Here is a 22,719-nt window from a genome sequence, read left to right as displayed (position 1 = left end):
GTTGCTGTAAAATTTGGACATGAGGATGCAGAAAGGGGAGGTATGGGGAAGTCCGAGGAAAGAAGTCTACGAAATGACATTATGAAACCACACTTCTTTGTTTGTTTGTTTGTTTTTTTTTTGTGTTTGTTTGTTATAAAAACTTTTGTAAAACTAATAAAAAATATTATAAAAAAAAAAATATTTTTTATAAGTCGGCGCCCCTGCCCTCCACCTTTCCCAACATCAGGGTCTTTTCCAGGGAGCCTTCTCTTCTCATGAGGTGGCCAAAGTATTGGAGCCTCAGCTTCACGACCAGTCCTTCCAGTGAGCACTCAGGGCTGAATTCCTTCAGAATGGATAGGTTTGATCTTCTTGCAGTCCATGGGTCTCTCAAGAGTCTCCTCCAGCACCATAATTCAAAAGCATCAATTCTACGGCGATCAGCCTTCTTTATGGTTCAGCTTTCACTTCCATACATCACTACTGGAAAACCATAGCTTTTACTATACGGGCCTTTGTTGACAAGGTGATGTCTCTGCTTTTTAGGATGCTGTCTAAGTTTGTCATTGCTTTTCTCCCAAGAAGCAGGCGTTTTTTAATTTTGTGGCAGCTGTCACCATCTGCAGTGATCATGGAGCCCAAGAAAGAGGGCATGTAGTTGCAGAAAAATTGCATTTGCTGATTTATATGTATATATGCAAATTTAGAAATACTTGCTATCATGTAAAACAGGAGTGAGGAACTTCTGGTCCACCAGGGGTTCAAACTTAACCTGTAAAGTTGTTTTCCCCAAAATCTCCTGTTCTCCCCAACACTTGACACCGAATGTGATGGCAGGGCAGTTAGAGATGTGGCTGCCAATGCTCAATTGGAACCTTCAAGCATGCTCCTGATTGTGCACTGGCAAATCAAAGCAGGTTTTTATTTTACCAACCAGTGCTGGAGTAATAGCACCAGCAAGTTTCCTAAAGGTGACATCAGGTCACTGGCAAGTTGGCTTCTTTGCTTACCTGTCAAATTTGGCCCACGAGGCTGGGATTCAATAAGAATCTGGTTCATGGAGCCGAAAAGGTTCCCTCACTCTGATTTAAATATAAATGCAATAGATCTTACCTAGAGGGAAGAATGGGACCAGGTGACCTGCACATTCTCAGTCTGCTATCAATCTGCAAGTTGTAGAGGGGCAGCTTCAAGGCTCCTGCTGCTCCTCCTTCTTATGGTTCTTTATCTTGAAACCACACTTGGACCAGGAAACCCTTTGGACAGAGAACACATTCAAATGGATGGCAGCCTCTAACAGTTCCTCAAAGAGGACTGTTCTCTGTCAATTAAGATGCATGGCATCCTATCAGCCAAGGAAAGATGTATTAAAATATGGAGTCATTCTTCTCCCAAGCTTAGGCCCTTTCTACTTTGCCATAGCAAGTGGAGAGGCCACAAGGAGTACAGTAGATTACTCCAAGGCCAGATTCACAGTATACAGAGTTCCCTGTAAAGAGCGATTGATTGTTAAACCACTCTGAGAATTGTAGCTTTGTAACAACTCTCAGAACTCTTAACAAATGACAGCTCCCAGAATCATTTGGGGTAAGCCATGAGTGTTTAAAGAGGTATCATAGTGCTTTAAATGCATGGTATGAATGTGGTCTTAGTCTCTTACACAAAGCAGAATGAGTCTGTGGGCCTAATTTCACAAGAGGGCCATTTTGAGGAAAGGATGAAGGCTCTTGGGCCAATTTCATACACATATCACCCAGGGAACTACTAGCAAGTCCCAATGCCAAGGCCACCAGTCCTTCCATACACTTTCCTGGGCAGAGAGCCAGACCGACACAGTTTATTACATGAAGCAAAAGACAAGATGGCGCCCCGTGCTCATTCCATGTACAGAGGCTGACTAGACTTGTAGGTAAATCTTGTGTCAGTCCTGACAATGGAATGACATCTTCAAGGGTACCTGTGGGCAGCAGGCTAGTTTAGGAGGTGTATGACAGGGTTGTAGATGGCCAGGGTTCAAGAGGAGTTGGTGGGGTGTTGACCTTTAAAGCCCTGCATGGCTTCGGCCCTGTATACCTGAAGGAACGTCTCCGCTCCTATTGTTCAGCCTGGACACTGAGGTCCAACTCTGAGGGTCTTCTGGTGGTTCCTTCACTGCGAGAAGTGAAACAACAGGGAACCAGACAGAAAGTTGTTTTGGTAGTCATACGCACCGTGTGGAATGCCCTCCTGGCAGATGTAAAAGAGTTTTAAAAACTGCATAATTTTTTGTAGCCTTCTGCTTCAGGAAGCTTTTAATGCTTGATGTTATTGTTGTGGTTGTTGTTTTTCCCATATTTTTGTTGGAACCTTCCCAGATTGGCTGGGGCAACCCAGTCAGATAAGTGGGGTGTAAGGAATAAATAAATAAATGTTGTTGTTGGTATGCTGCATCCCAGCACATGAGATCTTGAGGTGATTGCCTCACTCTGCCTAATGGTTGGGCCAGACTTGCCTGGGCAGATGCACTTAAAAGTTAAGTCATGTGATCTTACTTTAGTTAATCACTGTAGTTTATATTGATGGTAATGAGTATAAGGTGAATGTTTATAAATGACTAAAAAGTGTTTCCACAAGAGTTATGAAAATATAACACCTTTGGTTAATAAAAACAGATATCAATCAGAGGCTAGAGAATCGGGGGGGGGGGATAACTCTTGCATCAAAAGAGATATATGTTGGGCTTGTTCCATAGTATAAACTATGCTGACCTCTTACTGTTTTGTTTACAGTGATTTAGTTATTCTTGGGTGGAGAAGGGAGCTAACCTTTGGCTGAGTTCATTTTTACTCCCCTTTTAAGGATGCGCCTCCACCCACAATCCGTTTCTCATTACCCTGACCAAATAATGATACATAAGGGGGGGAAACAGTGTCAGTGTTATGTCCCTCCTGGTATGGTTTGTGGAAACTGCCTGTTTGCTGTCCAGATGGATGGACTGACTTTGAAATGCCTGGCTCACTTCTTTCTAACACCGAGCAAAATAAACTTTAGGAAATAATGTTGAGATCAGCTACATCCTAGTTCTGCTCAGGCAGTTTGGGAGTGTCTAATATAGATGGAATCCATCATCATCAATAAAATAGCAACAACATCAGATTAGAAACTCAAAAGTGTTTTTCCATCCCAGGAAACAGAGGCCCTCAAACATTTCTACTTTCTGATTTGTTATTTTGACCTTATTCGTTCCTGTTACGCAACATAAGCTACAGTATCCACACTGGACTCTTGCTGGGAGAGTCAACAAAAGCCTTTCCATCAGTTCTAGTTGTTCCAGTATGTTGACAGTAATATCTAGTGTGTTCATTGTTCATTTATTAATTGTAATTTTAAAAAATGGTTCTTGGACTCCCATTTTGGAATCCAGCCCATTAGGAAGGGCCTTTGAAAAGCTCAGTGGCATTTCCTATTTGTGTGAACTGCCTGTCAGTTTCTTCTTTATTTACGTGTGCTGTGTGAAATCTAATCTATGTCGCTTCAGGTGAAATCTCATCTGAATTTCTGCAGGAAAATTATTGCATGTTATAATTAATATTTGCTCAGACATTTCCCCCTGGCAGATCAGTATGCTTGGGACAGGCATGACTAATTGCTGTCCCATAGAGGGAGACAAAATTTGCTACTTGTTTTCTTTATTTAACACATTCTTTAAAAAAATAAACAGTAACAGAAAAAGGAGCAAACTCGAGAAAAGATGCACAAGAAAATGAATGCTGATGGTAACCATTGAGAGAGTAGCACATAAATCAGTAACATAAAATACTGTAGGAACCTGAACTGTCTCAAATCATAAACATTTCCAAATAAAACTATATTTTAAAGGGATCTGCTGACTCACTGTCTCTGATGACAAATAGATTACAAATACATTTCTATTTCACCCTTCAAAAATATTGCCCCCGAAGATGCAGGGTATATGTCCTGGTCAACACTGTTTGCCTCTGAGCTCTACCCCCTTGTCCTGCCACTGGTCATGCCTTTACTTTCTGCAACCTCTTCTTAGTTCTGGACCTGGTCTCCTGAAGGTGCTGCAACCACTCCCACTGGCGAATTAGTTAATCCAGTGTGTCGAGAGCAGAAGAATTCCTGGGCAGCCAGTGTGCCAGGTTCAGGTGAAAAGTTTGTGGGTGAAGCATGTCACCTGCCAGGGCTGCCTCCAGGTTTGAGAAGGCCCTTGGCAAAGCGCCATCTTCTGGTGCCCTTTCTATGTCAGTGCCCCTCCTCCTATGTGGGCAAGCTTACCTGTGGCAGTGGAAGGCTGCTGTAAATGGTTACCTGTACTGCTTTCTCTCCCTTCTTGGAACTGCCTCTAAATGTGTTGCTTGCTGTGCTTTTAGCCCCTGGCTGTGTGAGTGTATCTCACTCTCTTGTGGGACTTCCCTGCCCAGCCTCTTCTAGGCTGTTTGGCTCAGCTCTGCAGCTGACTGTTGAGCTAACAGCATGAGCAGGGAGCTGCTGCACCAGCTGTTTCTGACACACACACGTGTGGCTGGTGCTTTAAAAAGTACAGGATGGCAGGTCCCTGCCCCAAGGTGCTTACAATCTAAAACCTTGAGTAAACATAGGGTTACAGTGGATCTTGGTGGCACTGCAAGGTCTTTTGCTGTTTAATTAGTGGGCTTTATAGGCAAACCCCCAAGTGGCCATGCAAGTGTCCTTCCTTTCCAAATGGTCACTGAAATACACTGAGATTGCTGAGTTTCTTCCCAGCCATGCGGAAGCATCAGGAGTACTAGATGCCATTGTTTTTAATGCCATTCCCCATTTGGGGCTTCTTGGCTCTGAAACGGTTCCATTGTGTAGAGATGCTCTATTGAGATGCTCTGTATTAAATCTGATAACCCAGCAGGGCCTGAGGTTTGACATCCTGGCCCAAAGGATAGATGACAGAAGGCTGGGACTCCAACTCCCATCTGCCCCAGCTAGCAGGGGCAACAGTCAGGGACAGTGCGATTTGGAGCCAGCATCTGGAGGGCTACAGCTTCTGCATCCCAGTGCCAAGATATTTCTGGGAAGTGCTTCGTTTTCAGTTTAATGTAACCTGCATACAGTTTCCCCACAGTGAACTGCGTCCTCCAAGGCAGCTCAGGATTAAACATAAACTATCAATACACAGCATCATAATCGTGATTGGGATGTATGTGTATTACAACCAGGCACCTCGAGGGCTCGTGTTTTGAGTTGGCGTTAGATAATCTTGGGCTGGTTAGGAAAGGCTCGAGCAAATCCATTACTCTGCACCACGCAGAGGCTCTTTTTCGTCACCCTCCTCCTTGTTTTGAAGTACGTGTTGCTGCGCCATCTGGGCTCCCCTGTAACGATGCGTTCTGTAGCCAGTGCCAACGGTGCTCGGATCCCTTCACACACACACACACCCCGCCGCCCCACAGCACGCGTTAAGGAAAAGGCATGAGACTACAGGTCCTCACCTGCAGAGGAGATGCCACACATCCCAAAAAGGTTTCCTGGCTCTGAGCTGGAATGCTAATATTTCAGGGCTCTAGTGTGCAAAGCAACTTGACAGGCACTCCGGCAAGAATCTGCAGCTGCCGCTGCCGCAGCCTTCGTATCTTGGTTTCTAATTTCTACTACCTGCTTCAGAGAAATAAATGCATGCCAAGTCTGGAATTTGTAGGGCTGGTCCAGCAAACGAAAATCACTGCTGCTCATTCCCACCGTCTATTTTGGATCAGCTAAATATATCCTGCGGGTTCCTCTCTCTCTCACTTTTGGCCCTATTTTTCCTTCCCCTCATCTCTCTCTCTCTCTCTCCCCGCACTTCTCAACTGCAGAGTAACGGAGAAAGACAAATAAAATCACACTGGAGCGGGCTCCGAGACAGCGACGAAGGAAACCCTCCACCCACTTCCAGCTCAGCGCACCCAAGCGAACGTGGGAGAGAGCGAGGCGGCTTGGAGAGCCTGTGGATCCCACTACGAATTCCAAAAAGAAGAGAGGGGGAGAAGGGGAGGGGAAAGTGACGCGAGGGGAGAGGGAGGGTTGGGTGGGAGAAAGGTAGCAATGAAATTAGCATCGGCGCTCCCATTGGATCTCTCTGCGTGCGATTTGCATTAGCCTCGCCTCTTCTCCCAGCCGCCCCTCCCGCCTCTGCCGTTCTTTGGTTGGCTTGGGTTTTGCGGGCTAGTGCAGTGCAGGAGTCAGGGAACCGAGGAGGAGACAAGCACCCGAGGCGGCCAGCGCTGCTGCCGCCGGGAGTTGGGGAAGAGACCGAGGGACCTTCGACGCCGCGATCCTTTGGCCGCGCTCGCTCGCGCGCTCTCTCCCATGCCTGTGCGCATCGCGTTTGCGGGTGGCGGCGGCGGCGGCATTTCTTTATTTTGATCGCGAAGGAGCAGCTCTGCGCGCGTGCCAAAGCGAGGAAGCTGCGAAATAAGTACGTGAGAGAAGAGGAGGAGGAGGAGGGCGAGGGCGCAGGTCTGTTACTTTCTCTTCTCAAAGTTTCCTGCTGGTGCAGTATGAAGTGCAGCGATGGCAAGGAGAGGTAAGACGGTGGTGAGGACGCTGGAAGATCTGACCCTCGACTCGGGTTATGGTGGTGCGGCAGACTCCGTCCGGTCCTCCAACTTGTCTCTGTGCTGCTCCGATTCCCCCCACGCGGCTCACCCCTATGGAGGAAACGGCTGGCAGCATCTAACTGACTCGATGCACAGTAGACACAACAGCTTCGACACCGTCAACACTGTCCTGGTGGAAGACTCCGAAGTGCTGGACTGCGCCGAGCAGCACTGCTCCAGGCTGCTGCCTGACCTTGAGGAGGTCCCCTGGAGCCTCGACGAGGTGGAGGCGGTTCTCCTCCTCCTGCAGCGCAAAGAGGCCAGGGGGCCGGTGGGGGTGGGCGCCGCCGCCGCTGCCGCCAGCTCCAGCAGCGTCGCCAGCTCCACCACCACCATCAGCAGCAGCAGCGGCGGCGGCGGAGCCCCCCCTTCCAAAGATGCCCTGGCCAGGCTGTCCACCTTGGTCAGCCGCGCGCTGGTCCGGCTGGCCCGGGAGGCTCAGCGCCTGAGCCTGCGCTTCGCCAAGTGCACCAGGTACGAGGTGCAGAGCGCCATGGAGATCGTCCTGGGCTGGAGCCTGGCTTCCAGCTGCACGGCGGCCGCCCTGGGCGCGCTCTCGCTCTACAACATGAGCAGCAGCGGCGGCGACCGCTTCAGCCGAGGCAAGTCGACCCGCTGCGGCCTCACCTTCTCGGTGGGCAAGTTCTACCGCTGGATGGTGGACAGCCGGGTGGCCGTGCGCATCCACGAGCACGCCGCCATCTACCTGACCGCCTGCATGGAGAACCTCTTCCGAGAGATCTACGCCAGGGTCCTGCAGCTGGGCGCCGGGGCCGCCGCGCCCCCCCTCCACCCCCAGCACCCCCTCCAGGCGCAACAGCACCCAAACAACCCCCCTCAGCTGCCGCCGCCGCCGCCACCGCACCACCACCGGGGCCAGTGCTCGGGCGCCGCCGCCGCTCTGCCTCCTCCGGCTCCTGCCGCCGCTCCTGCCGCCGCTTCGGACAACAAGGACCGAGAGAGCAGCGGCAGCAGCAGCGCCGCCGCCGCCGCCAACAGCCACCACCACCACCACCACAGCAACGAAGCGCCAAAGTTTACGCTGGAGTCCCTGGAGCAGACGGTCAACAACGACTCGGAGCTGTGGGGGCTGCTGCAGCCTTACCAGCACCTCATCTGCGGGAAAAACGCCAGCGGTGAGTCAGGCGGGCGATGCGCAGGGCCCTGCCCACCTGTTGTTGTTGGAGTGCCAGGGAGGGGGGAGAGGGCTGCAGGCGAGGCGCGCGCTTGGCTGGCTGGCATGCGTGCGCGCGCGCAGCCTGCCCACTAGGGGTGGATGGATGGGGGAGATGTCTGTGCACCTCCGAGGGCCACCCAGTAGGAGGGACACACGGTGTTTGGCCCTTACAGGAGAAGACCAAACATCTTGTGGGCGGGGAATGGCCAAAGGATGACTTGTATGGGAGTTGCACCTGCAAAGTTTGCTTGCCATTATTGGACTGCAATCCTTATGCAGGCTTGCGGCTTCCAGAGCTGGTGGTCTTCTTGTTCCTTGTGGGAGAGAAGCCTCAGTGAAGAGATGAGACTTGTGTCTAGGGTTGTGCTGTAAATCTGTACATGAACTTGGAGGCATCTCCAGGCACTTCTGTTGTGCTTACTTGGGAGTCAGCTCCCATTGAACTCATTATTTGCTTGTGAAAATTAATGGTATTTCCTGAGAGGTACCTTGGAGTTGTTGGGGTGGGGTGGGGTGGGGAGAGTGGCAGTGCAGTTGGGATGTTATTTCTCATCCACTGTTGTTGGTTTTACATCCATGCTCTTGATGCTAACGCTGAGTGGCTGAACTTGATTTCCACTTACCTGTAACAATGGAATAAGCTGCTCTCCCAAGGTTGCCAATTCACCCCTCTGACATGGCTCCTGTGTAGCATGCCAGAGAGAAATGAGTTGCTGCTCACCACCAAATCTCCATACAGGGAAAAGCTTCAGTTTCTGCCTGCTGTGCAGCTGTTGAATAAGAAGGTCTCTTCCCTGCTCTGGAATGTGACAGCTTCAGTCTACTGTTAATAGTGTTCTTGCATAAGGCTATACTTTGTGCCCAATTTTGATGAACAGCTGTATTCTGTGGTTGTCTTTGGAGAAGGGCTGTACACTGTAAAGACAAGATGTCAGGTGGTTCTAGAGAAGGTGGTATTCTGTTTCCTTTGATAGTATCTGTGTTGAAGTGGGCTGTGTGCTGCATACCTGTAATTGTTTTCAGTGGAGAGATGTACACTGCAATGCTAAGTGTTGAGGAGAAAGCTTGTGAACTATGCTTATCTAAACTGCTCGGAGCTAAGGGTTGTGTGCTGTTCCCAGACATTTCTTGTGCAGAGATGCTCATGGCCATGCTGAATGTGGTTGTGCTTTGCACCCACTTGTGTAGTCACTAGGTAAAATGTAGTTCTGGTAAGAAATCTGAGCAGAAGTGTTCCTGAAATATTGCCTCTTGCTCTGATAATGGTGTAGAAATGGTGAGACTGTGCTGTAAACGGCTGCACTTCATGTCTACCTGTAGTGCATGGAGATAGGTAATAGGGAAGCAGTTTTTTGGGGGGTGGTAGGATGCTCAAGAGGGCTGTCTTTCTCCTGTACCCTGTATGATGCATTGTTGGGCATTCTGGGGGAATTATTCCACCTAGGTTGGCTTCATCACCATCTTAGATTTCTTGCATTCTTTTATTCGCAATGCTTCAGGGATCTGCTTTAAAATCTACCCATCTGTAAACCTGGCTGGCTTCTAGAATAATAACCTACTTCTTAGGGGAAGGGCTATAGCTCAGGGGCAGAGCATCTGCCTTGCATACAGAAGGGCCCAGGTTCAATCCCTGGTATCTCCAGGCAGGGATAGTCTGAAATCTGGAGAGCCCACTGCCAGTCAGTGTAGAGAGGTTTGTGCAATGGTCTGACTTGCTATAAGGCAGCTTTCTCCGTTGTTCTCCTCAGCCTCCCTCAAACCTTCAGTATGTTACATTTATTTATTCATATTTTATATAGACCTCTGAATCATAAAACTGTCTTAAGTGGTGTACACACTAAAATTATCAGTAAAACACAAATAAAACCAGCAAAATATTTTTAAAAGGCCAAGCATACAGAAAGCAATTGCAGTATGACACGGTTGGATAAAACAGTAAGCAAATAGTTGCATTAGCAACTGTTGGGGAGCTGGGCTCCTTAGTTTCACCAAATCCCACTGGACTTTGCGCACTTTCCAGATGTGCCACAGCCAGTTAAGAAGCAGCTGATTTGGCATGCTACAAAAGGGGAAGAAATCCTCAGCCCAGGTGATGGGAAAAGTGCCAGCTCCCAGCTTCCCAGAGACTTCACATTAACGACTTCAAAATGGCTTTGGATATGTCACTGATTAATCTTCGTTGCCACTACTCTAGTTCAGCCACACGAGGCTCATCTATACTGTTGTTTGAAGTGGATTATAAGCTTCCTGCACCTCCATTAATTTGCCATTGTCCATATGACCTCCTCCAAATTGCTATCTCCACACACTTTCCTCTCCCTCAGTCTGGATTTTCTCATACCAAGGATACTCTGGAAAGGGGAGGGTATGTGCAAATTTGTGATCTTTCTTCAACAAAGGTAACCACAGAGGTACCAGCTGCAACGAGTGTGTTGGGTGGAACAGGGCACTGCCCCACTGAGCTCAGTCTGCCCTTAGTTAGCTCCCATCTGTCTACTTCCTCACTTACAATCAATCCAGGGAGTGGCTCTGGCTGCAGGTTTCCTCTTCCTTCATCTCAGTTGGGAGGAGGAAGGAGACAAATTAGCTGGCCCTGCCTGTCATTGGCTTTGGCATCACCTACTGTAGGCTGCTCTGCCTTCTGTTTTACTAGTCCCAACGGGCACCAGCCACCACTTTATGCTCCCTCTGTTCACAGCTGTGACGGTCACCATGTTTCTTGCCAGCTAGTTTGGAAGAGTTTTCCTGCTTGCCTAGTCTGTGGCTGTAGGTTTTACACTGAACAATGAGGTTTGTGGCTGTAGGTTTTACACTGAACAATGGAGGGCTGACAGTGTGCTTCACATCAAACCTTTTGCACACGTGACACAGAAAGCACACGAGGACACTGAAATATGAATGCGGCCCTTAACTGATCCTAAAAACTGGGTGCATGTGCATTCAAAAAGCCATTGCTATTGTCCCCATGCACGTGTGCACACAGCTCAAGGCAAGCTCAAGGTGTCCTCCAATTCGCAGGACAAGGCCTTTGAATCCCGTCCCATTTTTCCTTCTTCTCCTTAGTGGCTCACCACTAAGACAGAGCTTGGTGGTTGCCTTCAGGTTTGGGCTTGAGGCAATCATGAATAAACCCCACCCTGCTGCTTCCTCATTCCAGTTCCTTCCTATGTCCTCTTCATTTTGAGACTGCTAAGTAGGTTTTTATTTTTAATGTGAGGTAGCAGTATAATTATTTTAAGAAACCTACCTTTTTACAGTCCCCAAGTCCTTTCCACCCCTTAACTTCTAACAATTTTAATGGAACATGGAAAAGCTGAGAACCTGGGATGGATACCAGCTTCTTTGTTGAATTTTGCCCCTCTTTTCATTTTACCAGCCCCTTTCCCACTCATCTCTCTCCCCACTCCCATTTGTGAGCAAAGCACTGAACTGTTGGTGGCTACCCATAAGGTTTGAATCATACAGATCTAGGGATGTCTGGTGGGGGGAAGAGACGGGGACCAGGATTGTTATTATTATCTTCACTTGTGCATCTCCAGAAATGTGCACAGTTCTGTTAAGGACTGGTGGCGGAGGCAGGGGAAACTTCCTGACATTCCTGGCTTTTCCTTTTCAGTAGGTATGTGTGTGGATAAGGATAAAAAACACATGTGGTACTCCCTCCCCTCCTCCAGAAACTGCAGCTACAGTGGATGGCATGGTGGGAGGGAGGAAAGAGATATTTGGGGAGGGGGACGTCTCTGAGCATTATTTACTATAACATCTGCAGTGAACTCCAGGACCGAGTGTTTGGCTGAGTACCTCTGTTTTGTCTCCCTCTTCGCTGCTGTGTATATTTTTGTAGAGGCTTCTCATATGTTTGGGCTGCATATTGCGTACACACACACACACACACACACACACACACACACACTTCAAAAGCCTTCGTTTTTCCACAGGAAATGCTAGAACTGTAACTGAAGCTGAGAGACAGAGAGAGAGAAGAAATAAAATTTTGTTACGTGGGAGCTGCTCAACGCAGTCTTTTGCTGGGGAGATTTCATTCATGTCGCTGCTTGTTTACTGAAAGCTTCAGGCACAGAAGATGCAACAAAGCTGATGCATCAGCCTCCCTGGGATAGTTTTTCATCTTTTAAAAAAGGTGTCCAACCAAACTGTAATGCTTCTCCTCCCTGCCAACAAATCCAGACAGCTTCATAATGGGAAAGGCATTACAGTATGTTATTCAGATGCATGCATACTGTAGGTGCAGGGCTGCGGTATGAGCTTTCACGTTCAATGGGATCTAAGCTGTGTTTGCATTATTATGTGTGTCTCACCTCCACCAAGAGATGTACCCTTCTGATATAAACCTTGGGAAGCAAAACCAGAATCTGAACAAGCCAAGGTGCAGAATGGTGAAATCAAGGGAACCAAATTGAAGCAACTGATTGGAATCTCTTGTTCTGATACTCTGTTGTATTTTAAGATTCTTCTAAAGGGCACAAAAGGATATTTCATAATGACCGACTCATGTTTAACACTGTACAGTGCTAGCTTTCCTTTTGTTATTATGGCCCAGTTTGCACATAACACGAAGCCAAACCTAGCATGAATGAGCCAATGTTCAGGCTTCCGGTGAGGAGATTGTCGCTGCTTTGCTCCTCTCCAGTCATTCTGCTCCTGTGCTGATCTTAGACCATGGTTTGGCTTAGTGTGTCACCTAAGCCAGGGCTTGTGGCTTAGCTTTGTCCAGACGGCCAAACACAAGACCATCCATAGACAGTTTAGCTTAGGTCGTAATGACTCTGGTGGTGCAACAGATAAGCAAGTAGCATTATGAGACACAGCTGAAAGGAGGACCTTCTCATTTTACATTCATGGATTACCAGGGCAAGGTTTAGCTGTATCCCTTAGCTCATGCCATATAAGTGATTGGTTAATATTCATTCCTATGGGGGAAATGAAAAAGCAGCATGTGACAAGATTATGCTTGCTAGCTCACTGTCCCAACCCTGCATGGCAATTCTAGGGCATGACTTCATTGATGGATGGGAGGGTGAGGGGTAGAGCAGAAGGATTCAGGTAAGGAGTAGAATCTTCCCATCCCTTCTAATCAAATTTAGCTAGTGTGAAATAATAGTGCATGCAGTTAACAGTAAGAGTCCATCTGTCACTAGAATCAATGGGAAGACTTCCACTGATTACAATGGACCATGATCACACCATCTCTGTTGCAGCTTACTCTAATATTTATGAATGGTCAAGAGTAATGCTAGTTGCTACTCAATGCACGTACCTGGCCATAGTCAATCTTCCCTTATTTGTAAGACAGAAGCCTCCAGATGTTGTTGGACTACAATTTCCATTGGCCATGCCATTATATGTACATTCTAATTTTAACATACTTACCTCTTGCAATATTTGTTGATTTCATCATACAAATAGTTCTCCTTCAATCTAGCAGCTCAGCTCATGCAAAGCTTATTGTTAGAATCACCAGATGCAATGAGACCAGAGATTCTGTACCTCTTAATCATTGTGCAGAAGTAGAGGAAAATTCAGCAGTCACAGCTTTCCTGATCCCTGCATGATGAGTTGCACTCACTGAAGCTCCCTTGTAAAAAGTTACAAGAGCTCTTCTACCCTTTGGTAGAATACACTATCTGTATTGCAGTGGCATGTTCTTGCAATGGAGGTTGCCTTGATCTGTCAGGCTTAGCATTTGCAAAGCTTTCTGTGCTATAGCGTTACTTAACATCACAACACTGGTGCATTAACCCTGGATTTTGGAGGTAACTAAGTCTTACAGTACAATCCTATGTGTGTTTACTCAGATATTGAACTGGTTCAATGAGTTTTGCTGCAATATAAGTGTGCATAGTATTGACAGCATGTTCATAGTAGAGCTAGTTAGTGGTTATAATAATGAATCTTGTCTTATTGGCTACTCCTGCATTTGGCTTAATTTATTGCCAAACAGTACAATGCTATCTTATGTTAAAAGAATAATAGTGTTTAGAAGGCTTGCATGAAGTGTAAACATCTTTTCAGAAGATAAGAACAAAAGCTAAAAGCAAAGGAGGTAGATAAGATTACTTCCCTTTGTTGAAAGCTCAGACATACTCTGAATTTTTAGAATACCAAAAGGGAGGTTTCTGCCCCATATATCACCCTGATTCATGGCTGAATTCATACACCAGAAACTCTTTGGTTCAGGTACAGGTATGGAACATAAGGTAGTAGATCAAGGAATTGGCACAAAATTGGAATTGCATTAATCAAGGTTTCACCCTGAACAAGTACAATGTATCTTTTCCATTCAAATATCTGATGAAGGAATAAAGGTGTATTTCATCATAATGAAGAGTCTGCCAAGGCAGTTCTTTATAAAATTAAAAACAGCTGCCCTCACTTGGTTGCTTCTGTTTAACCCATTTCAGTCTTTTTGGTTTCTGCCTCTCCACTTCTGTGCTGCTCTTTTGTGTACTACTGTTGTTACTGTATTGTAGATGTGTGCTTTACTGTATTGTTTACAGCGTTGGGTGCCATTGGTAGAAAGCCAGGATATAAACAGTAATGAATAAAACAAATAACACGAATTGATTTCATGGGCTGCCTAACAATTTTTGGGCACCATTCAAAGTGGTGATTATGACTTGGGACCAGTATATTTAAATGACTTATTGCTGATAAATGAAACCAACAGGACAGACCTTTCTGGTAGACATACAAAATAGGCATACTTAGTAGCAGTGCACAGACTGTAGAGTTCTTGGTTTTCAGAGATCCATTTATCACCCTCTTTTTGTTTTGGGTGACTTTTGTTCTCCGCTTACCTTGATTTCCTTTGTTTGCACCTTCTGATACTTTTCTTTTTTTAAGGCAACCGCTTTGCTGTTTTTGCGATGGTTGTTGTTGTTGTTGTTGTTTTTATAACGGAGTATGGCAGCCTTTGCTTACCTGTTGCCCTACTGAGGTTTTGGACTAAAGTGCCTATCAGCCTTAGCCTGGCATGTTGACTGCCTTCACCAGGCTGGTGCCCTCCAAATCTGTATGTTGATCAGGGCTGATGGGAGTTGTAGTTCAAAACATTTGGAGGACACCAAGTTGAAGGCTGATGCATTTTTAATTGAGGTTAGTCAATAGCCACCTTGATGTATTTTTAATTGCTATTGAGTGCTCTGTGCTTCAAACTGGAAAAGCAGGTTAACAGTCTCATAATACTTAAACAGCTGATGAAGTGGACTGTAGTCTCAAAATGCTTGTGCTCTAAAAAATAAAGTGCATTAATCTTTAGGGTGCTACAAGTCTTTTCATATTTAACCAGCTACTTCAAACGAAACATGGCTATGAACCTGGAAAGCATATAGTAACTTGTGTTCTTTGCCGACTATTGTTGCTGGAACTTTGGTCTGTAAAGGTGTTATCCAGTATGAAACTTGCTAGATCACTGAAGGTGCTCCAAGAGATGTTACATCCTGTGTCTCATACTATACCAGATATTATACTAATGATGGCATAAGGAGGAGGAGACCAGTACTGTATGTGCATCAAATCCAAGATGTGCGTTTATAGGTAATGCTTCCAGGTGAGGATTTGGAGCTTGTGTTCTCTTGCTTTAAAGTACAGTGGTACCTCAGGTTACATACGCTTCAGGTTACAGACTCCGCTAACCAAGAAATAATGCTTCAGGTTAAGAACTTTGCTTCAGGATAAGAACAGAAATCGTGCTCCGGCGGCGCGGCAGCAGCAGGAGGCCCCATTAGCTAAAGTGGTGCTTCAGGTTAAGAACAGTTTTAGGTTAAGAACGGACCTCTGGAATGAATTAAGTACTTAACCTGAGGTACCACTGTGCTAGATATGGAAGACAGGTGAATGGGTCTGTCATTATATTACATACCCCAGCTGTGGAAAATCTCCACTGCTTTGTTCTCTTATCATGTTTTTCTTTCCTTGGTCCTCCAGGAGTAATGAAGTCATAATAGCTTACAATTTTATTGGGCTGCTGCTAGTCCCCTAAGGTATAGCTTGGATTCTTTAAAGGTGAACATACCTATTTCACACTTTCCAAAACAATATGCGAACCGGAACACAAGCCCTCCTTCAAAATTGGCATTTAGATGAATTTTGCAATGTAGTTCTCTAGCAAAATAGAGCAAGCAAATATGCATCTACTAGCCATAAGTGGGCATATAGTACTACTGCCAATATATAATATATGCATTATATTAGGGGGGAATCCTTTGCAAAAGAAATGTGTACATTAGGAGATGTTCACACTAAAATGCTAATGAAATAATGCTGTAAAAATATCACAAAGGGAATGCAGAGAACTAAAGAGTGGGGAAATGTGATACAGAGAGAAACTGAAACTGACAGGTTTGCCCATCTCTGAGGACTAGCTATGTGCAATGCGAGTGAGAGAAACAAGCATAGTGTGGGGTCTGATATCACTGAACTAGCATGACATCATGTGGGCTGAGCTGGCATATGGTGAAGCAGTAGCATGCTCACAAAACTGTGGTTAATAGCTTGGCTTGATGGAAAATATGACTCTGGCTTGAAGCACATCTATGACTTGTGCACAGTCAAAATCTACCACTGCACATATTCATTTGTGAAAGTAAGAGAGGTGTTTTTTTTCTCTATCAAGCCCTTAGCAAGAATATTAGACCTACAAACACTGGGATGCATGGGTGTGTGGAATCCATGGGGAAGTTCCTTTGCACAGTTTCCCACTGAAGTGAATTGGTTTTGTGCAAAAATGTTTTTTTAAAAATAAAAAAACTTAGTCCTTATTAATTTCAGTGGGGCTTGCACACAGGGTGGGTTGTTTTCAGAATGTTTGTGTCTGAATGTTTGCGTGTCCTGGGAATACAACTTGCAATCAATTTCCCCTTCACACATTCTTAAGAAGGTCCACCTGGTAAGCTGCCTGAAGATGGGTAGCTTTTGTAACATTTGGGTGGTGGGATGAACATCTTCGGATGTGTGTCTGAGAAACACTTTAAAAGCTGTAAAATTATGCATAGTAGCTACCTCCTTGTATCGTTGATGAGAACTGCACATGTCCCTGAAAAGTCACCAAGTGGCCTAATTCTGATTGGGACTGTAGCACATGGGGAGAGGCAGATAGAACTCTTCCACTTGCCATGCCACTTTCTCCAGGAAAAACCCAATATTTACCACTGAATTGGAACAAACGTCAATGGGATTGATGTTTGCTCTGATTTAGTGCTAGTGGACAACTGTTATGCCTTTCCTCCAGCACACTGTGGTTCTGATGAAAACTATTCCCTACAGAAGCTTTTGTTTGACTTGGAAAGGAAGCTCCTGGTGGTCCCTGATTTTGAGAAGCCCCTGTTGCTTCCACCCCTCCTGCACCCAATCCCACTAGGGCTGGCCGAACCACCAGGCAGAGTGAGGTAGCTGCATGTGGTTGCAGATGCTGAGTGGTGATTGGAGCCCCTGTTCTTGATCTCCCTAGCCTCCAGAGCCAGCACTCTGGAGTTGGCAGTGGCTGTTCATTGCTGACCTGGGCGAGGTTGCTTATCTTGCCTATTCATTTTCTCCCAATGCCTCACAGACTGTTAGAATTTCTGCTCCATGATTGCAGTCATGTGTTTTTTGTCTATCACATGACGGTGTATGTTTTGACTCCACAAAGTGGGAAGTGATGGAGACAGGATGTTTGTGTTACTGTGTTCCATGAAGTGGGGCTATTATCCTTTGTTCTTTCTCTTTGCTGTCTGATGCTAGAGAGAGAGGGAGCCATGTTGCAGTGCTCCGTGTGTGTTTATATGTAAATAAAGTAGATTAGCCAAAATGCTGAGTTGCTGAGGTCTGTCACGTGAACTGCAAAGACTCTGCAGATCCCTAACTATGCCGGTGTCTGTTGGCATCGGATGCTGTGATGTTCGGGCAGAAGAAAGCTTTTGAAGCTCCCAAATGAATGGCCAGGAGGGAGAGAACATGCCAGTTGGGTATGTGTCTCTGCCAGGGTCCTACTTGAGAGTAGGATGAGCTCCTGACACAGACATCACTGGGGGGGGGAGGCCCCTTGACCCGAGTGAGCAGGCATTGTGTCTGCCTGATACTTAAAATTGCATTGCAAATGCGTACACATTCTCTGGTGACATGTTGTTATGCTGTTGCCAACCTGTTACAACATTTGTTTGAGCAGCCTGGGATCAGGTGCCAGGTGGAGTAGCGAGTGAGTGGGTGCAAGAAATTGGAGGACAGAGGCACGTGTGTCACATGGCCTGCCATGGCCTCCTCCTCTCCCCTTCTAGCCTTCTGCCCTCAGGTGTGGTGGAGGATGCTCTCTCATTGCCAGTGTTGAAGCAAGATTCAGTGGCCAGTCTGTTTGGCTCCTGGATGTGGAATTTGCTCTTTGCTTCAGCTAGCAAAATATATTGGGGGGGGGGGTGCCATGCCTCTCACACTGTCCAACAGAGCCCAGCAATCCTCCAGAGATGCTCTTCTTTTTTAAGGGTGTGTGTGTGTGTGTGTGTGTGTGTGTGTGTGTGTGCAGGTGGCAGCAGTGGAGTAGAGAGGATGGGAAAGTCCCCTTCTACAGGCTTTATTCTTCTTCAGCATCTCTGGATCCAAGCCATTGTATTATTTAAACCTTTGTTCAAAAATTAAGTTAACGTTTAAAAAATCAATTAATATTTAAAGCACTGCTTGATGGAAGTTCAAGCAGAGAGATTAATAGCAGTGCAAACTTAACAGTATATTGTTGGATTTGGCAGTTGCAAAATGAGAGGGTCTGAAAATCTCTCCTATCCTTCCAGTGTCCTTTGTAAGAGAGTGAATTATGCAAGCAAAGCATGTGAACTCGTGTGTACAAACACAAAATCTGAAAAATTGTACCTACTGCTTTACTTGTCAAATGATTTCCTGTCTATTGAGCCAGTCTGCTATGAAAAACGTAATAGATTGCATGTCTTTTCAGCTTGGTCGAGCCAAACTGATTTTCACAGAGGTAAGGAATTCCTAAGCTGTTCAGACAAATATCAGCGCAGACAGCTCATTTAAAGAAATCCTCTGCTTTGTTCATAACACATCATCAGCATTGTCCAGAGGATCTGAGGCCCCAAATAGCCCTCCATTGCTTTCCTAAAGCGACCTGGTCCAGTTGCACTTGGAGTTCTGAAAAATGACATGTTATATAAGGACCTTGTTAGGCAAAGAGAGGCAGCTAAATAGGGTGACAGGAAGGGGCAGCAAACTGAGACTTGTTTAATGTATTGTTCTTGCATTTTTACTGCCAGGGAGGTGGAGATGTGCCTGTGGGGTTTTTTTTTGCCTAAGGTGCCAAAGCAACCTTTCCTGTGCCTTGAAACTTTGCATTGTGACTTTGGGAAGGGGGTGTCATTTTGTATTGTTTTTTTTTTTAGTCCTGGTACCACCAATAAATTTCAAGGATTGGTAGGGCATTTAAGAAGGGGGAAACTGGAGTCACTTACTGAAAATCGAGAGCGATGGGACGTAAAAAAAACCCAATCACCATGGCGGAAGAAGAAAAGGTAATTTAATTTTGCCCTGGGCACTCAGACTGTGTAGCTGTTTCAGTGCTACTGGGCAGAAACCTAGGAAACCCTCTGAAGACAAAACATAATAAAAGTGCAAGCAAGGCGGTGTAGTAAAACAACTGAGAAGTGCCTTCTTGGTGACCCCCACAAGTGGCATGTCTGATACTAAAGAAGTTCAAAGCATGAATACAGGCAGTGCTTTTTTCCCCCTCTAAAAAAATGGGTACTTCATTTTGACACAAGAAAACCACCATTTTATAGTTCAAATCGGGAAAATAAATACAATAAATAGACAAAAGTACAAAGATTCACAAAATGTTTAGAGGGATGCATACCCCTACGTCCCCCCAGAAAAAAGCACTGAATACAGGTCTGATGGCTGGTGAGGACTGTAGCTCAGTGGTAGAGCATATGTGTCACATTGACAAGGTGCTCCATTCAGTTTGTGGCATCTCCACTTAAAAGCATCCAGTAGTAACAGATGATGCAAAATGTTTTTTTCCTAAGACCGCGGAGAACTGCTGTCAATCAGCATAGACAGTTGGACCATGACTCCCATCATATCTGGCCATTGGCCATGGTGTCTGGGGCTGATGGGAGCTGAAACCTGACATTATGTGGAGTGAACCACATTGGCAACTTCTAGTCTAGATGGACAAATAATCTGGCCTGGTATAAGGCAGGTTCCTGTAATTCCTCAATATCTCAAATTTACATTCCCAGAAATTTGTGTGTGAAGATGGGCAGTGTCTGAGTGGGTGGCTGAGTACCAGCTCCAGTTGCCCTTCCCAATTAAGTTTGCCCACCTTTTCCCCTTGGTCCATACTTCCTCTGTTTCTCCATTTATTTAGATTTTTGTCTATGTACCTTCTTTACCCAAAGCCTGTACTGTCACTCAGTTGCTCTCCAGACAGTGACTGTGTTAGTGCTACTGTGGTCCATCATGCATTGACAATATCACAGTTAGTCTACTTACTGTAAGGCACTGTTGTTCTTGGTTTGGAAACTGTAGCTAGTACAGAATGCAGCAGCTAGGGTGCTCAGTGAGACCCATAGTTATATACACACCACAGCTGTGCTGCAATAACTGCACTGGCTGCCTGTTGGGTATCAAGCCATGTTCAAGTTTTCATTACTGATGTGTAAAGCTCTAAATAGCTTGGGATCTGGAAACCTAACAGACCACCTTCCTCACCTTCCTCATTATCTCCTTGGCCAATCTCTCAGATACTCCAATGAGGCTTTGCTCATAATATCTGTAATTGGCAGAATGTCATCGTATGATAACTTGAAAGTGGGCCTTTTCAGTAGTTGCACCCACTCTCTGGGACACTCTCCTACATGGTGTTTATGAGGAGGAAACAGTGGCAAGTTTCAAATGCTTTCTGAAGATCCATCTAATTGTGCAGGATTTCTCTGGTTCACAAAATTCAGTGCACTGCTCTGTTTTAGTGATTTTTTTTTTTTTACTAATGGATACTCTGCTTTTGTTGATGTTATTTCTTCTTCTTCTTTTGTTCTTATGTGGTACAGACATTTCTTTTTCTTCTTTAAGCATTTTACTGTGTTTTATGTAAAGTACATAGAAATGTTTCATGTTAAACATGGTGTATGTAAATGAATAATCTGGTGCCCTCCAGATTTTTTTTGTACCAGGTTGGCAAATGCTCCAGTAAGCTATGATGGCAGTAGTTTGTGAATTGCAGTGATATCTATTAAAGCTGAATTCAAATCCCCACTCAGCCACATGTGCCATCTTCTTTTTTTATTAACAGAGCTAGAAACACAAGGTGGATGATTAGCAAATATATATATTAAAAACCTGCTGAGCCACTTGCAATGCACTGCAGAGGCGATTGGCAAATCCTTGAAGAGTTGAGCAATGTTTCCTTTGCTGAGCGGATGCCAAGTTTTTCAGCAGCATCAGAAAGCTAAAAAGAAGAAAGAAACATAGAAGGTCTGCATGTGAATCTGAAATAAAATACAATACAGAAAACAACTGGAGAAGGTTTATTTTTCAAAACTTATTCTGGAACCTATTTTATGTCATCAAATGCCACAATACCTGGTGGGTGGGGGAATAAATTACTAGAACTGGTGATATGGACTAATTGGCACATGGCTTGAAGAGAGAGTGAGCAGATGAAACCTTGCACATGTTTTCCTGTGAGTAAGAGCCACTGAACACAGGTGGACTCACTTCTGCTTAGGGCTGAGCCACCCAGGGTTCCAGTTATGACTGACCGGATGCTTATAAGACAGTCATCACAGAGCCTGTTTGATTTGATTTGTGTCTCCCCCACCTTTTAGAAGCCATTTCCATGTTAATTTGAAATTCTCCCCCCCCCTCTTGTGTGTGTTTTGGTCCTGTGCTGGAATGACAAAGATGGGGCAGAAACAAGATTGCACTTACAAATTGCTTTTGAGTTGTCAGCTATCTCTTTTTCTTTATTTCTAGCTTAGACCTTTCTCTATTTGGGGAACCTGTAGTGCTCACCTCACAAGCTTCTCTGGGGGGAAGGGGGGGAGGAACCAGAAATTGTTAGACTGCATTGAAGGTCTCTGGTCCCCTCTGAGCAAACATGAACTTGGCAGACGGTATATGGTTGTGGCACATATGTGGGCACATCCTAGGTCACAGCATTTGGAACAGACTACATGCAGCTGTTCTTAACCTAGCAGAAAAGGCAGATAGCTCATTCTGAACTTCTAAAAGGAGGGTTTGGACTACTTCCTCGTGTAGCTATTAAAATTGAGGGGAAATGCTGATGACAAAAGATTATCTTAAAATGGGTATGTTTTTAAGATTCACAGGGTTTTTTGCATATTTGTTTTGGGGAGGAACCTTCTGTTAAGTTGTGGGTGAACATATCAGACAACACAGCGATTCTTCAAACAGCTCTTGTTTATTCAGAGGCCAGAGCAGAACTGAACTGAAGAGCTCAGTCAGCCTGCTTATATAGAGCTCCAGAACAACGTAACTGTAGCAACTTTTTAAAACTATCCAATCAATGAACATCACTTTCGATCCTTCATTTACATACAAACTATCCAATCACTGAATGTCACTTTCGATCCTTCATTTGCATAACTATCTACAGTATCCCCCTGCTGGCCCAGGGTGAGAACTTCAGTACATAACACCTTCCTTGCACTTTCAATGAACAGCATCCAGCAGTGTCAAACAAAGCTATCAATGGCCACAACCCATGGTGGCTGTGTGCAATCTTCGGTACTGGAAGTAGTATGCCTCTCAGTATCAGTGGCTGAAAATATTCACATGTGGGAAAGTGCTGTTGCATCCAGGTTCTGCTTGTAGGCTTTTGCATAGACATCTGGTTGGCCACCATGAGAACAGGATCCTGGATTAGATGAGCCACCAGCCTAACCCAGCAGGGTTCTTACGTTCTTAGTAAAAGACGCAGAATGG

At 45.5% G+C, this 22,719-nt stretch overlaps 1 protein-coding gene across 6 annotated transcripts in view; it reads left to right on the top strand.

Moving 5' to 3' along the window:
- The first annotated feature begins 4,915 nt into the window (after positions 1-4,915).
- ABTB3 (ankyrin repeat and BTB domain containing 3) overlaps positions 4,916-22,719 on the top strand; it is a 214,551-nt gene continuing 196,747 nt past the window's right edge. For all 6 annotated transcript variants that reach the window (XM_082241166.1, XM_082241167.1, XM_082241164.1 and 3 more), the window contains exon 1: positions 4,916-7,729. In XM_082241166.1, coding sequence (XP_082097292.1) covers positions 6,508-7,729 — 1,222 coding nt within the window. In that variant the 5' untranslated portion in view covers positions 4,916-6,507. The remainder of the gene's footprint in view (positions 7,730-22,719) is intronic.

The sequence above is a fragment of the Podarcis vaucheri genome (assembly GCF_965113315.1).
Source record: "Podarcis vaucheri genome assembly, chromosome: 10".
NCBI classification, from domain to species: domain Eukaryota; kingdom Metazoa; phylum Chordata; class Lepidosauria; order Squamata; family Lacertidae; genus Podarcis; species Podarcis vaucheri.
The sequence above is the reverse complement of the archived record's forward strand: the minus strand, read 5'-3'. Positions and strand labels throughout refer to the sequence as shown.